The sequence below is a fragment of the Platichthys flesus genome, chromosome 17, assembly GCF_949316205.1.
Source record: "Platichthys flesus chromosome 17, fPlaFle2.1, whole genome shotgun sequence".
Classification (NCBI taxonomy): Eukaryota; Metazoa; Chordata; class Actinopteri; order Pleuronectiformes; family Pleuronectidae; genus Platichthys; species Platichthys flesus.
Window position 1 is genome coordinate 17,002,587 of NC_084961.1, and position 15,130 is coordinate 17,017,716.

At 41.1% G+C, this 15,130-nt stretch overlaps 1 protein-coding gene across 3 annotated transcripts in view; it reads right to left on the reverse strand.

The window, feature by feature from the left end:
- Positions 1 to 15,130, reverse strand: part of trappc9 (trafficking protein particle complex subunit 9) — a 196,876-nt gene that overhangs the window by 120,638 nt on the left and 61,108 nt on the right. For all 3 annotated transcript variants that reach the window (XM_062409866.1, XM_062409865.1, XM_062409868.1), the window contains one exon: positions 7,084 to 7,202. In XM_062409866.1, coding sequence (XP_062265850.1) covers positions 7,084 to 7,202 — 119 coding nt within the window. The remainder of the gene's footprint in view (positions 1 to 7,083; positions 7,203 to 15,130) is intronic.

Genomic DNA, 15,130 nt, shown 5'->3' on the forward strand with positions numbered 1-15,130 from the left:
ACTGATGGCATCAGATTTGCCTGTACTTAAAGTCTAATCATAGGTTGACTGAAATATTGCTTTTATCCACAACTGTCTCACTCTCCCCCCTCTCTCACTCTGTTGGTATATCTCTGGAGTCAAAGCTGAATCAACAGCAATAAAACACTATTGATTTGTTTACAGCCAGAGTGACCCATGGTGTTAATAGCAGACCTAATAAGTAGCATGCACAACAAAAGGTCCGACAAAGTGGAGGCTGATCCATATTCTTCACACTGCGTCTGATGTCTGGTGGAAAAGAAAGACTAATGAGGTGGTATATTACTATGCACCGAGACAAGTTCTTTCCTGCAGGTGGAAACGTTTCCTCATTTAAAACATAAGAAAAGATTTAGTCGTTGATTTAATTGCTTCGAGGCTTCAACTGTTGCCATTGCAATTAATGTTGAATTCAAATCAAATCCCAAAAGCCCATGAAATAAAACATAATAAAACACTATTTTTAATTGTGCATGAACTTGAATGATTATTTTGAATGCGTCATCATCCTCACATTGTGACAGGCCACCAAGCAATGGTAGCCATATTTACCAAAGTCAAGGAATACTTGAAGCTTTAAAGCCCACTATTAATTGGGAATATGGAGCTACAGCTCTATTCATGCTGCATGTGATTCTAACGATGTTTCAGGAGATGTCTTTTGAAAGATTCCGCATCCTTTTCAGATTTTATTCTCGGGGTCAGGATTCAGTGAGGATCAATGCTCCATTTAAGATGCCAGTTTCATTTGTGCAGATGATATACTCATCTGGCATTAAACACCAGAGACTGTACATAAAGATGGATGATGTGTCTCCACTTCCTGCCACTATCCAGAAATTAAGCTAAAGTATCCTGGGCTCGAGGGCTACCATGTTGAGCGTTTGGAGCCAGAGTCTGCAAATGGTAGTGTGTGTCCTATCCACTTACATGGAGGAGGCAGGTTTTGTGACATATACTGCAGTCAGCCACCAGAGGGCAATCAAGATGCTTTGGCTTAATTTTTAGGGAGCAGTCATTTTATATTCATATACAGTCATTGGTAAAAAAAAAGAGTGCTAAAGAATGCGTTTTAGCTTATTATATTTTTTACTGTGTATACTTTTTCCTTTTGTGTGTCTCTCTCTGTCTCTCTCTCTCCCAATGTAAGAATTCTAGAAGTAAATGAACATGGTTATATGTTCTCCTATGTCTACTTATCCTTTAAAAAAAGAGAGGAAAACAGTCTCATGGCAGAATCGCACTGACAAATATTTCCAAATGGATGTTTTTAGTCGAGGCAATGCAGATGTCTCCTCCTCTGCAGCTCAGCAAGCAGTTACACTCTGCTGGCTGTGCCCCTGGCAGAGATCAGCAGCTTTCATGTCAACAAGGAAATTATGTCAATATTGTATAAGAACTAATAATTTTTGGAAATGATTACTTCCAGAGTTCCAGAAATTCAAACTCCTAGACATACAGGTTAAGTTTAAATATGTTTTCATTCCAATGGGGCAGCATTTATCCACCTACTGTTCTTTTTATAAATCCCAAAACCCTATGCAGGTTGGCAGTGATATCTTCCGTTGTAGTGGAACTATCGGTAGTTTTTTTTGTTAGTCACTCAGATACTGATGGAAATAAGACGGAGGAGTCACACCCAGGACAAAATGGCCAATGACAAAATTCGGCATTCAGCCTCAACTGCTCAGGTGAGAAAAAATGAGATAAAACATGCAACCAGTAACCTGCAAAATACTGGGATCACTGGACATGGATATGAATGACTAGGTAACCCATATATACCATGTAAAAACATGATAAGTCAAGTAACATTACTAGAGTAATATTAATGTGCATATAAAGTTGCTCAGTAACGAACAATGATTTATGAGCATTCAATTTGGTAAAAATGTAAGACATCTTTGTAAAATATGAAATCAGAAGGAAGAATTTTAATCCTCAGCCAAGAATGAAAAAAACATTCGGTTGTTCAGCTGAAGTTTCGAGCTTGAGCAGACAGCTGTGGCAGTTATAAATATCTGTATCACGAGCTGGGATCTGTATCTGTGAAAAGAGCTGAACTGCCACCAGCAGGGCTGTGCTTCTATAAATAGCAGGCTGGCTGGCTGGTGGCTGGCAGGCAGCTCTCTCTGCCCCCGTCTCCGCTGGATTTGATCAGCCCAGAAGAAGCTCTGCCCTCCTCAACTTCAAAACCCCCATGACACACCGCACGTGTATGTATGCGTGTGTGTGTGTGTGTGTATGTGTGTGTGTGTCTCTCTCGAGGCCTGGGTATGTCTCACTGCACACAACCACAGACGCACACTGCATTGCTTTTCTCAAGGGAGATCCCATTTTCCTCTGAGCCAACATGTTGAAGATTACATCTTGTTTAAATTATGATACAGCATTTTTATGTTGTGGCACCAAACGCAAAAGATACAACATAATTATCTGTTGCCTCAAATTGAGACAGGATTTATTACCAAACCATAGTTTCTCTCAGCTCTTCTCATTCTTTTAGCTTCTTTTAGGTCTATTGTTGGTTAGTTTCCAGGCCGAGAACATAAGCTCTGTTTCCAACAGAGTTACCAAATAGCTGTCACAACTATGTTGAGCATGAAGCAGACACCCATACAAATTATCTCTGATTAGAGAAGGTGGAGACCAAAACAGAGCAAAAGTTAGTAAAAGTTTGAAAGTTGATCAGAACAGTCAACTCCAAATAAATCGCATCTCTTGAGTTGTGTCCGCTCGATGTGTAAATTAACAAGTATTTGCTACAATCAGCTTGCTGATAAGATTGCTCATTTAGTCTGTCGGTCATTAAACTGCCCATTAAAATTTCCCAGGCCCAAGGTGCTTTCAACTGCTTTACTTGTCCTTCTAAAAGATATTAAATTTATAATTATGCTGCATAAAACAGAGAAAAGCAGCAGATCTTTACACAAAACCAGACAAAGTTTTGCCTAAATGATTAACTGATGATCCAAGTTGTTTGTGAAATTAATTGTCAGTTAATCAGCAACTACATTTACACATTAATGACCTATCCTGTAAATACAAAATAAACAGAAACAAATCTTCACAGGCACAACACAAAACTTGAACACCGTACTATGTTGGTTTAGAATAACAGTTAGCTTTGAATTATTAATATTCACTATCACCTAGCTCCACTTTCAATCAAGAGTGTCTATTCCTCGTTTCAAGGATACTCTACAACCAAACAACAAAACTTTGAGTGTCTCCAAACCACTGTGAGGGTCACTGTTAGAGATTTTATTGCTGTGTCCAGTGCAGTAATATCTTACAAATGTCATTTTTTATTGGCTGAGTAAGGAGGCGCACCTCATACAGGAGATTGTGCCTCTAAGACCCATGATGTTGGCAGGAGGAAGCACAGCAGCAGCCATCGCTCTCTCCCACACCGTTCGCCTCAGAGAAGCACACACATCTGCATTTGCACAGCCATCTCTGGATTGCAGTACTACAGCCTTATGAACAGGAACGTGAAACTGCATTGGATGAAGCTAGGCCAACCCCTGGACATTTGGTGTTTTGAAGATAATCGCTGGGTGTGTCTGAGGGGGCCTGCCTATTTCTGTATCTTAGCCTCCCTTGAAATGTCCTGGATGACATCTGTCAAGTGAAGACAGGTTCTCAGGACGAATTAAGTAACTGAGCAGGACTGCACACTGGCTGGCTTTAAAATGCAAGGTCTGTCACTCAAATCAGCCATCACACAAACCCCCCCCCCGCTGATGGAGTTGGGGTTCAAGCTCCTAATAAAAGTCTGCAGCTGCTGTTCGCATGTTTGTAATCGAACATTGGACGTTACAGAAGAAGCGAGGACATAACCCATCGATCTTTGAAGATACTGTCAAATTTGCTCGCCCTGAAGATTTGCTCGCCCTGAGGAAACGGAGGCGCAGTGAGACGTATAGATCCAGTGACGAGGTGAGGAGAGAAAGTGTCAAAGACATCAAGTTGTGGATGTCCCCTCGTGCTACGATGGGGATGAGTCACTGAAAATGTGTAAATAATCGGCAAAGCCAACCGACTGAGCCAGGACCTCCCTCACCTGCGAGGGATCCATCCCACCCTGACACAATGGACATTTTTCAAGGCCACAGGCATTTAGCAACTTGGTGGGAGGATTGAAGAATGGATGCTAAGACTGAGAAATGAAGGGCAATATAAACACGTTGACTTCTCCTGTGGTGATTGCAGATCAGTCAGCATTGAATGCAATTACTCTCCAAGCTCAAGCATACATGGTAAGAAATATTGCTGCCAGGAGAGCGCATGGCCACACATACAGCAGATATCATATACAACAAGGGGGAGAATCAACAGGTAGTAACTTAAAAAAAAAAAAAAAACTAGAAATTTGCCTAAATTGGTTGAGTTGGATCTCACACTTAATTGGCCCACCTAAGATATAGCTATGCAGGAAACACCCTGCTTTACTGCCAAAAAGTTTGGCTGGAAGGTTTTTAATTTCCTGTGCATCTGCCAACAAACAGTTATTAGCAGCTAATAAAAAATCTCTCTCGTTCTGTCACAAACACACTGACAAATCAAGTTTACACTAGCAGATCGCCTTTTCAAGAAGTAGTCTAACATATGCAGAGACAGAGCTCGAAAACGTGGTAATAAGTGGAATCGAGTTCACACAGATGTCTTCAAGCAACACTACAGCACTTTTCTTTCGCAAATTAGAAGGTCAAGACTCTGTGTGAGGATGTAGAGAGTTGTAATGAAGGTCCCATGCTGCAAGTAACTTTATTCTTCATTGGCTTTGTCTTTCAAAATTTGTTGAGTTCCAGTTCTCAGAATTTCTTGCTTTACATAATATCTGTGCATCACCTTTGTTGAGGTTATGAATATAATGGTTAATAGAAGTTGTAAGTCTGCGACAGGACTCACAACTTTGATATGCATAATGCATCATCAATTGGAACTTTCTACAAGTTTGTGTTTTTTTTCTTTATAGACAAACTCATTCTAACAACGGGTTGCATAAGATTGCTTGGATTTTTTTTTATCAATGCTGCACCCGTTCACCTCGACAACATGAAGTGCGCACCGGGCTCTGTGGGTTTGAGTCAAAATCCTGAAAACAATACAGCTCTTATTGACGATGAGTCATGCAGCTGGGATTAACACATTTACTATCATACGCAGGCAAATCAGTGCAGAGACACAGCGAAAATGAATCACCCCAGAGTGTGTGTCCAACAGTATGTCTGCAAAAAGAAAGCACAGAGAGCTCACGTCGGTACAACCTGCTCAAAGGCGGAATTCTTACAAGACAAGACTCCTTATGTAATTGGCTTTACTTAAACAATGGTTCCAACACCATGTTCTGTGATGAAACACGAAGCTGTCACTCAGACTCTGCCTCTAATAAGCCTATCCACTTATTAAAATGCCAAGCTTGTCTTTTGAACATCGGCTGCTTCTGTTTCTACCCTTCCCTGAATAGATACTGCATATCTAAGAGGCTATGCATTGAATCGAAAGGGAAATGAATTGTTCATGTTACCTGCATAGTTGCTGTGCTGAATACGGAATATGTGAAGTCAGTACAGTAGAAATGTGAGTGGGCACACCACACAAGACACACTGGTATGATTGGCAGAATTTACTCTAAGAAATGGTCACAATATCTGATATCCATCAAGGATGAAAGCTGTGAGATCTGTTGAGTTGTTATAGAAAAATAAACTTGGCTTTTCTTTTCAGACTGCTTCTACAGTATAAACTGTACTGTTGGACAAAAAAAAGTATATTTAGTTAATGATGAATAACTTAAGTGTTAAGTGCAGGAAATTCTTTAGACTTTCTCCGATAATAAACAAAACCCTCAGTTATTTACAAAATATTCCATTTTGCACAGTGAACTTACTCAGCTATAATTAAAATTAAGTGTAGATTATCCTTTTGCAATTGTGAAAGTAGAGGTTGAATACAAATTATGTAATATTTAATTATTTGATCATCATACACTAGTTAATTGGCTGTAGCATATACTTACACATACTAAACAGTGTTGTGCGGCTTAAGGCATGTAAGATGTTTAGATTCATCTTCTATCCTTCACAAGATAACATAAGGGAGGCATCGGATCGGTCCCAAATCGATTTTGCAGTATTACAATGTCCCTCACACAAACAGCCAGAGTCATCAAGACCTATATTTTTCATACTTCTGTCAGATATGATCATGTTTTGTAAACAAACCTGTCCCTAACTAAGCACCTTTAAACATGAACAGGGAACTTCCTCCTGTGCTGCCTCTGCCCTTATTCAACATACTGTCAAGTCTGGGTTGACTTTATTTCGCAGCACATCTGAACATTAGACATCAATATGGTATTCTCTCCTACTGATTCTCAAAGAGAAGAAAGACGTTCCTCTGCTTGTCGGAGCCGAAACGAAGCAGCCACCACACTCGCAGCTGGTGTGGCTGCTGTGTAACGGATGACCCTCAGCAGGCTCGGTCAGACCGCCCAGTTCTACCCATCGCTCATGGAGGGGACCTCCACAAAACCGTCTCCCCTGCAGATCGGCCTCAATCTACTGCTTTCTCATTCTCCATCTGGTCCTTTTTCCTTCTGAGACACACTATCTATTTTCCCCTTGGCACCTTTTTGCAGTTTCACACTGAAATCCTGTGAACACTTTCTTTCTTCGTTTTGCCTGGTGGTTTGAGTCCTGACTCAAGGAGCCGAGCGCAACTGCAGCCAATGAGAGAATCCAGATAGAGAAAACTCAGTGTTCCTTCTAGAAGCGTAAAGCAAAGGCTGTAGTTTGGTAGTAAATAATGCTACAGAGTCACCCTCGAAATTAGCACACACTGTTTCCAACTCTGACGTGAGGAGAGATTTAGAGGCAATGGAGGAAGGTTTAATATGCCAACCTGAGATGGAAAATGAATTGCTCTCCACCTTGTACTACAAGCCAGGAAAGACAAACAAAAGAGAAAAAAAAACTGCTTGCATCTTGATCCAGGAATGGGCAACACAATAGGGATTGTATTTTATGCATTGTAAAGAGGCGTTTGTGTGTTCACCTTAATATGGCTGTACTCTGTTTTGCCAGACTCACTGCTGACAGGCTTGGTCTCAGGCCTGGGTTTGAGGACTTGGCGCAGAGGACTGGAGATTGGCAGGCCTGTCACACTGATCCCATCTGAAAAGACATTGTGGCATCACATAGTCAGCAATGGAAAACACAATAAAGTACAGGGACATGGCTATCAATAAACAGGAACACCCAGTCATCACACTGAGCTGTTTTGTGTGTTTAATAACATTTTTGATCTTACTTTCCTTCATTTATCTAAGTAAGGTTCCCAACGTGCCCAGAAGAACAATGTAATTCAAAGCTAACTGATTTCAATGAATCAAATAAACAGGCCAAGAACAAGGGCTTGTTTGCTTAGTTCATGCTGTCCTTGCAGTGATATCACTTATGCTAGTGCGTGGCATCGTTTCTGTCCGTTGTACACCTCCCAAGTTTTGTTGTCTTTGAGAACAGGGCGGATCAGGAGCAACGTGGATTAAGCTGAAGGCATTAAAGACATTAATGAGGGAGCATAGAGATCATCAGGTAGCTGCGTGAGGGAGGTTGTATAGGGGAAAAGTGCACAAACCCCAGAAACTGGGTTTTCTGGAGGAAACAAGGCAGTGTATTTTTCTCAGCTGCAACACCTTTCGTTTAGGGGAGGAGCACACAAAGTCACTGCGCCTCAAACCGGAATATAAATGAGAAAGATGGTGTGTTGACGTCATAGTTCCCAACTGAAATGACCAGTTTGTCAAGCCTCAAGCATAACAGCAGCTTAACAAACCAACAGGAGTAACCTTGACTTACTCCTTGGGGTGTGTCATTGGTGAATTATAGGGCTGGGCGATATGACTTTAAATCGCTTTCTTGATTATTGTAAACTTTAACTTGGATAATTATTAAAGAAAGATTATTTTCCATCGTTAAGCATTTTTCTCTGACAAGGTCATTATTGGTATTTTATTGTAATATTGTGATGTTAAACCCATTGCAGTGTTTTCTGTAGGATATAATTCAACAGTGGGGGCCGGCAGTGTGTGTCTGCTCCTCTCTGTCGCTCTTCACACAAACTGACGATCACAGTTATCTAGTTATTAATCAATAACTATTTGATCAATGTGTTTGAATACGTGCCTCATGAACTCTAGAGTGACTCAAACAAACACAAAGTTAACTTCAAGTCCTGTTCAGGGCCTAATAACTACAGATTAGTGTTGGTGTTAATTGTTTACGTGTAAAGTGAGCGCGGGTCAGTAGGAGAGTGTGGAGGGAGGAAGGAATTAACTGAATCAACCGACATTAGCAAGTTAAGTTGTGAGAGGTTAATAATATAATTTTACATTGCATTATTTTGATAATTTTTAGAAGAAAAGATAGCTGGGCTGGACTAGAACACTGACAGCACATGAGCCAATATGCTTATTTGGGGTAATGTTAATGGCTCTATCCAACTCTTTATTAGGTTTGCAGCATCTCACGCCAGTGAAAAGCAGAGGAAATGAATACTTAATTCCATCTGCTCAAAAGTGTTTCCCTTGTAAAATTGAATACGTGAACAAAGCAAAAGATTACAAAGAGAGCGCATGTAGCTCCATCAAGGCAAACACCCTATCTCGCAAAGTTAAAGAAAGGGAAGGTCAATTTCCTGAATGCAATCAATTCATCAAAACCAGTACCAAAATGTGTTGGGTATTATGGTTTCAATAAAACATATCCTCTACATTGGAAACAGTGACATCTTCAGCCTCAGCTGAGTGTGTAGCCATTATGTGGATATCTGAATTTTGTAACCATTCCCTAAGTTTCAACATTAGCTGATGCTAGCTAGCTAAAGCTGATCAACTTTACAAATTCAACTGAAGTAATTGGTTTGAAATTAAGATTAAGATTAAGATTAAAATTAAATTTCCCTACCTGCATGAGTGTGCCTTTGCATGCACAGACATGCAAAGGCACACTCATGCAGGTAGGGTAATTTAACCTCTGCTTTTGACCCATCTGGTGCAGGACACACAGAGCAGTGAGCGACCATGTACGGCGCTCGGGGAGCAGATGTTGGGGGAGTAAGGTGCCTTGCTCAGGGGCACTAGACAGGGTAGGGAGACTCTTGGATTTTTGGACAGATAAATCCAGGTTCGTCTTTTGTTGTCTCTCCGTGGAGTCGAACCAGAGACGAAACAGAGACCTTCTCTGCCCATAGTCCAAGTTTCTGCCACTAGACCACCGCCTCTCCACCGCTTCGGCGTCGGCAGATCGTCCATTATTGGTTTGGCATGTCAATGGTGCAACAGCAGCTTGGCAGCCATTGCAGTAGTAATCGAGGAGGACTGGGTTTAGCGCACGGTCATTTGAAAGTTTGTTATGTGTAAAAGCTCAAAACTATTGCACTCAAGCACTGTAATAAACCAAAATTTCACAATGGTAACAATTATCACAGAAGCACTGGTTCACTTTCAACTGTTATTCATGGCCATGCCATTGTTTCCAATTAAATATAATGTTGAAAAATTAACCAGTTTCTCAATTCCTTAAAAAGTCCTGATGTCCATGACATTCCCCTATTGGCAGTGCAAAATGTTTTTGTTACCTTAACCAGTTTAGTGATTTTTTAATAAAAAGTGTAAAAAACATATTTTGACAGGACATACACAATATGTTTATTTATAGCAATGATTCCATTTCAATATGTGTCATACAATTTAGCTTATAATATTTTAAATTCATAGCTTTTACTCTCGGCACGTGAAAAAAACATGAATAAGTTCATATCCATGACCTTGAGATAAGTAATAAGACCCTGTGTCTGTGGACACAGGAGCAGCTGCACTATCAGCCGCTGTGTTCGGCTTCACCACGGGGCCTGCTGCTTTCAACCCATTCAGACAATGCTCAAAAATGACGCCCAGAGCCCGTGCTCTGACGTCAAAGAAATCCAATCGCCATCTGACGTCAATGGAATGCAAAGCCCTGCAATTTCCCCCAAGAGATGGGAAATTACCAGCCTTCACAGCAGCCCAGGCATTGAGTTCAGGGTAGAAAGAGTCTATCAAACAAAAAACGGCCACATGCTCCATCAGCAGAGTACAACCAAATGGAAAGGTATTTATCTTAAAAAGAGTCAGAGTCAATTCTGAGCTAGAGATTCACAAGTATGAAAGGACCATGGTGTTATAGTGATTGACTTAATGCAGAAAATGTAGATTATGTTTAATGAACCACAACTTATAAAGACAGAAGAGTGTTGATTTGTATTAACAGCAAACTGAAAAAGGCAATGAATACAGCAAAGTGAGGCAGATCAGAAAACAGACTTCTGATTAAAAGAGTAAATTATTAAACCTTGGAAGTAAAGCTTTTCCTCCAATAACAGGCAAAGTCAGGAAAAGTATAGATTTCTTTATGTATAATGTTCACCTATTTCTCTACAATACTAATAAGTGATAACTATAAGTGCAAAGCTTCAGAAATTAGAGAAAAAAACGACTTTCTTTACCATATACTATAATTGACAACAGTTCACTTACTTACACACACACGCGGTTTTCAGAAGGCTCTGCATACATCTGGACTATCTCCTGTTATATACTATTTTAAATAAAGCTCTAGTTCTATCTTGAATAAAAGAGGTTTAAAACTGGGCTGCTATGTTCTGAGAATTCTTGAGACCAGAATGTGCTGCGTTCTTGCCACCGTAATTTATTCCATATCACTCTGGTATATCTGCGGCTTGCTCCTGGAGTCCAAAGACATTAGGTCTAGGGCTGAACGATTTGGGGAAATAATCTAATTGCGATTTTTTTTCCCCAAAATTGCGATTGCGATTTCATATGCGATTTTTTTCTCCCAAAAAAAACATAATGAATGATTTAAATATGACTAACACAATATTAGATACATTTACTGTACAATATTCTTTCCCACATTTTTATTTAACTGCTCATTACAGCAACAAGAAAAACAAATCAGTGTGCATTTAAGCAATTTAATCAAAGTCATTGTAAGTATAAACACAAGGATTGCATTTTTTTTTTATTGTAGGTGTCTTACTGCTCCCAAGTCAGTAACATTTCCAGTGTTGGGAAGGATACTTTGAAAACGTATTCAGTTACAGAATACATGCCCAACCAATTTGAGTAACGTATTCTGAATACTTGGATTACTTCCACATTGAATTTATTTTTATAAGTGTTGGAAAGCGGCGTTGTTATAGTCAGTGGAGCAGAAGCAGTTTAAGCTCTGTGTCCGCGGATGCGGCGGGCCAGCTGGATGCGCTGGAAGGGCAGCCTGCGGATCAGCAGCTCCGTAGATTCCCGTTCATGTCCGGGTGGTCGTGCAGCGGTACGGAGGCGCCGGGCCTCAGCAGGAACACCACCATGCTGAACACCTCCGTCTCGCAGATGTGCATGTTTGTGACCGGGGGGCTCTGGAGCCCCGCCGCCCCGGAGCACGGCTTGCTTTTCCGCGGAGTGATTTTCAGGTCCGCCGCCCGCACCGCGGTCAGCAGCTGCATGAGCTTGCTCTGTGAGTCCGCCACGTCGGCCGAAGACTTTAGAACCCTGTAGGTGATGCAGGCTTGCTTCGCTATCTTCTGGATCAGAGGAGTTTTGTGGTCCCGCGGCACTCTTGCTGCGGGTGAGGACAGCAGCCCAGTGCCCTACTTTCTTTCGCACGTTTTAATCGCGAACGCTGCGATTAGAAAATCGCGTTTTATCAAATCGCGATTTTATCGCAAATGCAATTAATCGTTCAGCCCTAATTAGGTCAATTTAAGAAAATTGACCATGGTTGTGAATGATAGCGAGAATGATGTTCTCTCTTTTGGCCCAGCTCACATTGGTGACCGGTCCAGTGTGTTACCCGCCTGTCCCAATATGAGCTGGGACTGGCCAAAGCCCCCATTACTGCATACCTGGTGGGGATTGACACATTCGGGCCAATGTTATTGCTACGTGAAAAACAGGGCTTAGTCATTTGTATGACATGTGCAGCAGTGCAGCAGAAATGCAAAGAGTGGCGGCTCAGCTGGGCTTGTTGGGAATGTTCTTTACATTTTAGCTATTTGCTACGTGAACATGAAAACAAATTTACTGGACAATCCTGACAAGTAAATATGGACTTATTATAACTATTTAATTCAAATCAATCCACCTGTTGCAGACCAAGCTTCTCAATGCACAACTCCCCCTACAGCTCTAGAGGCTGATACCCCATGCATCAGCCTCTAGAGGTTTTCTTTTCTTCAACTTAAATCAAGAACATTTATAGTTTTGCGATGGTCTTGTTCTTCATTTTATGCCACACGGCCTTGGTTGGTGGAGCAGTCATCATTCTGTCCGAAGTTTGTCCTCTTTTTCTTATCAATAACCCAAAACTCCACCACATTTTCCTTTGATTGTCAACTTCACCTGTAACAGCTCATAATCTCAGTGATGAGGGGCCACAACTGTGTGAAACCTGTCGTTTGCTATTGATTGTCGTTAGCTTGCTATTGCCTCATTCTCTGTATCCAGCTGTTTAACAGATCAGATATGCATCCAGACATAGACTCAGAGTTGCAGAAAGGAAAAGGTCCCAAAATAAAGCCATCGCTTTTAGACTTTATGGCCTGCATCCTCTATTATGGTACTCAGGCTGTTTGAGGAGCTATATATGACTTGCTGTGTCCTGCGGCAAAGAGACTGTGTGAGTAATGAGTGGCATGATTAACAATGGCATTGCTCACAATCACCCCCCTCCCTCACACCCTCCTTCCAATCAGTATCTGTCTAGCTCTCTGTCGAACGGCCTCGGGGAGAATCGGGTGTATTCAGCATTTCTATCAGTGGCTACCTCGATGAAACAGCAGAAATTGGGAGTGTCACTCTTTGTAAAATGATTTCAAAATTGTAAAATGATTCGCATAGATCTGAAGGTCCATGAGATACGGGTCTCTGCATTGTCAATTGCTTTGACATTCACATGTCTTTAACAGGGAAAATCTCGTCAAATAAATACTGACATTATGACCTGCTACAGTGTAAACATGAAAAAAAAAACATTAAATAGCTTGTTAAACTCCAAACAGCTCTTTACTGGGGCTTCCTATGATGAGTAATATATCAGTTTAAGGCACAATATTTCATAACAGTGAATAAAACCACCCACAGTGGTTACAGCTTTGGGTAATTTCTGGACATTAAATGCACCATTAATCCAATTCAAACAATATGAAAATAATCTATAAGGGTAGTCTGACAGCATCTAATTTAAAAGCACAGGGTAATTCTGAGGTGACATGCAGCTCTGAAACTGTAAGAACATGATTACACTTCTATCTGTGTATCAGAGAGAGCATACTAGTGTCTGACCTAATGACTGGAATAGGCTGTAAGCCTAAATTAACATGTCATTTTACAGAAGCACTATGTCCTTACGAATGAAAAGCCTAAGCAAGCCATGTAAAGGAAGCAACAAGTTATTTTAGGTTTCACCAGGATGAGGCTTTCATTGTTGCTGAGGACTTTAACCTTCAAATTTTAAGGTCTGTCTTTCCCAAATTTCTTCAGAGTGTCTCTTAGGGAGCCAAAAACCAGGACCATGTTTACACCAACATTGCCAGGCGCAGCAAAGCCACTCTCCTTCCACGCCTGGGACAGTTTGACCACTTATTCTTCTTCCTGGAACCCAAATAGCCCTCTTCCAAATTCTAGAACGTTTCTTTGAAATGAGGAGGAAAAATAAAACACTCAAAGAACAATTTTGTCCACCTCTATCAACTGACACCATGGCAATTCTGTTTTCTGATAAAGACAAAGTTGGTGTGAACATCTATTTCAAACACATTGTAATCTGCTCTTATGTGCCCAGTATCAGAATTTCCAGTCCAAGTCCAGCACTGTCGCAAGGATTTCACAGTTTTAAAGTTTCAACATGCTGTTGGTCATTAGGTGAAACTGACTATTCATACACCTTGTTGTGTGCAGATAATTAATTATGTTGTCTTGGCCACATCTATTTATAGCTGGCTAATGCGACGTCATGTTTGAAGGGCCTAAGTGTGAGCTAAATTGGCCACTTCAACAATAGGGCATGTTTTCTGTTGGACAACGAAATCAATGTCATCAGTTTACTCAAGCAATCTAAACTACACCTCATTAATCATAATTTATTCGTAAAAAGAGAGAATAGCACAGGGGGAGATATAAATGAAGAGAGGTTTCATGTTCAGTAGCTCTACGCATTCTGATGTTTGTTCATGTGCTCATTTTCCCAGTAAATTTGGTTTAATTGGCTCTTTGACGTTACAAAGCATGGATGAAACGTCATGATTGACAGCTGAGACTGAGACAGGATTGATCGAGTGTGTGTATTGGCAGGTTTCATCCCCTGATTGTGCAGACTGGCTCCAAATGTGCAAGCTGGTATCGTTCATATCCAAGACATTTTGGCTTCATCAAATTGGAGAAAGTGGATATGTGTCATCCATCTTCATAGACAGTCTGCGGCTGTGACCAAATCTTTTGAGCTAACAGAAATTCTGCTCCTTGAGCTAACAGTTGAATCTAATCTCTCAGCTAATAAGCTTTCATTCTCTGTGGGATGCTGACTACCCTGAGGGTGAAGGTATGTATCTGGTGATGTCTCTTCACAAGCAGATCGTCTGCATTCTGCAATAGTTTCCTCTTTGCCAGGTATACCAGTTGTCAGTGACATTGTTTGTGTGTGTGTGGGGGGGGGGGGGGGGGGTGGAGCCCTTTGGAAGGAGCACTGATGGGAGTCACGTCCCAAACGTGAACAAGATTACAAATCAGACAAGACGTTCTTTGATGCACTTTGGTCACCACCAAACAAATAGGATTGATACCCTACTGCTCTGACCGAAGCAGACACCAGCAACTGTAAAAGCTTTCAAGAAGGTGTATTAGGTTGGGGAGCAGCTGCGTTGTATCACTTGACAGCGCCAGAGAGCATCATGGAAACAGAAATCTAACATGAACGTGTCATAGGTTATTACTTTAAAAAGTATTCTTTGGGACTGAGCCTGCTGGTGCAAGTTCAAAGTTTAGGATTTA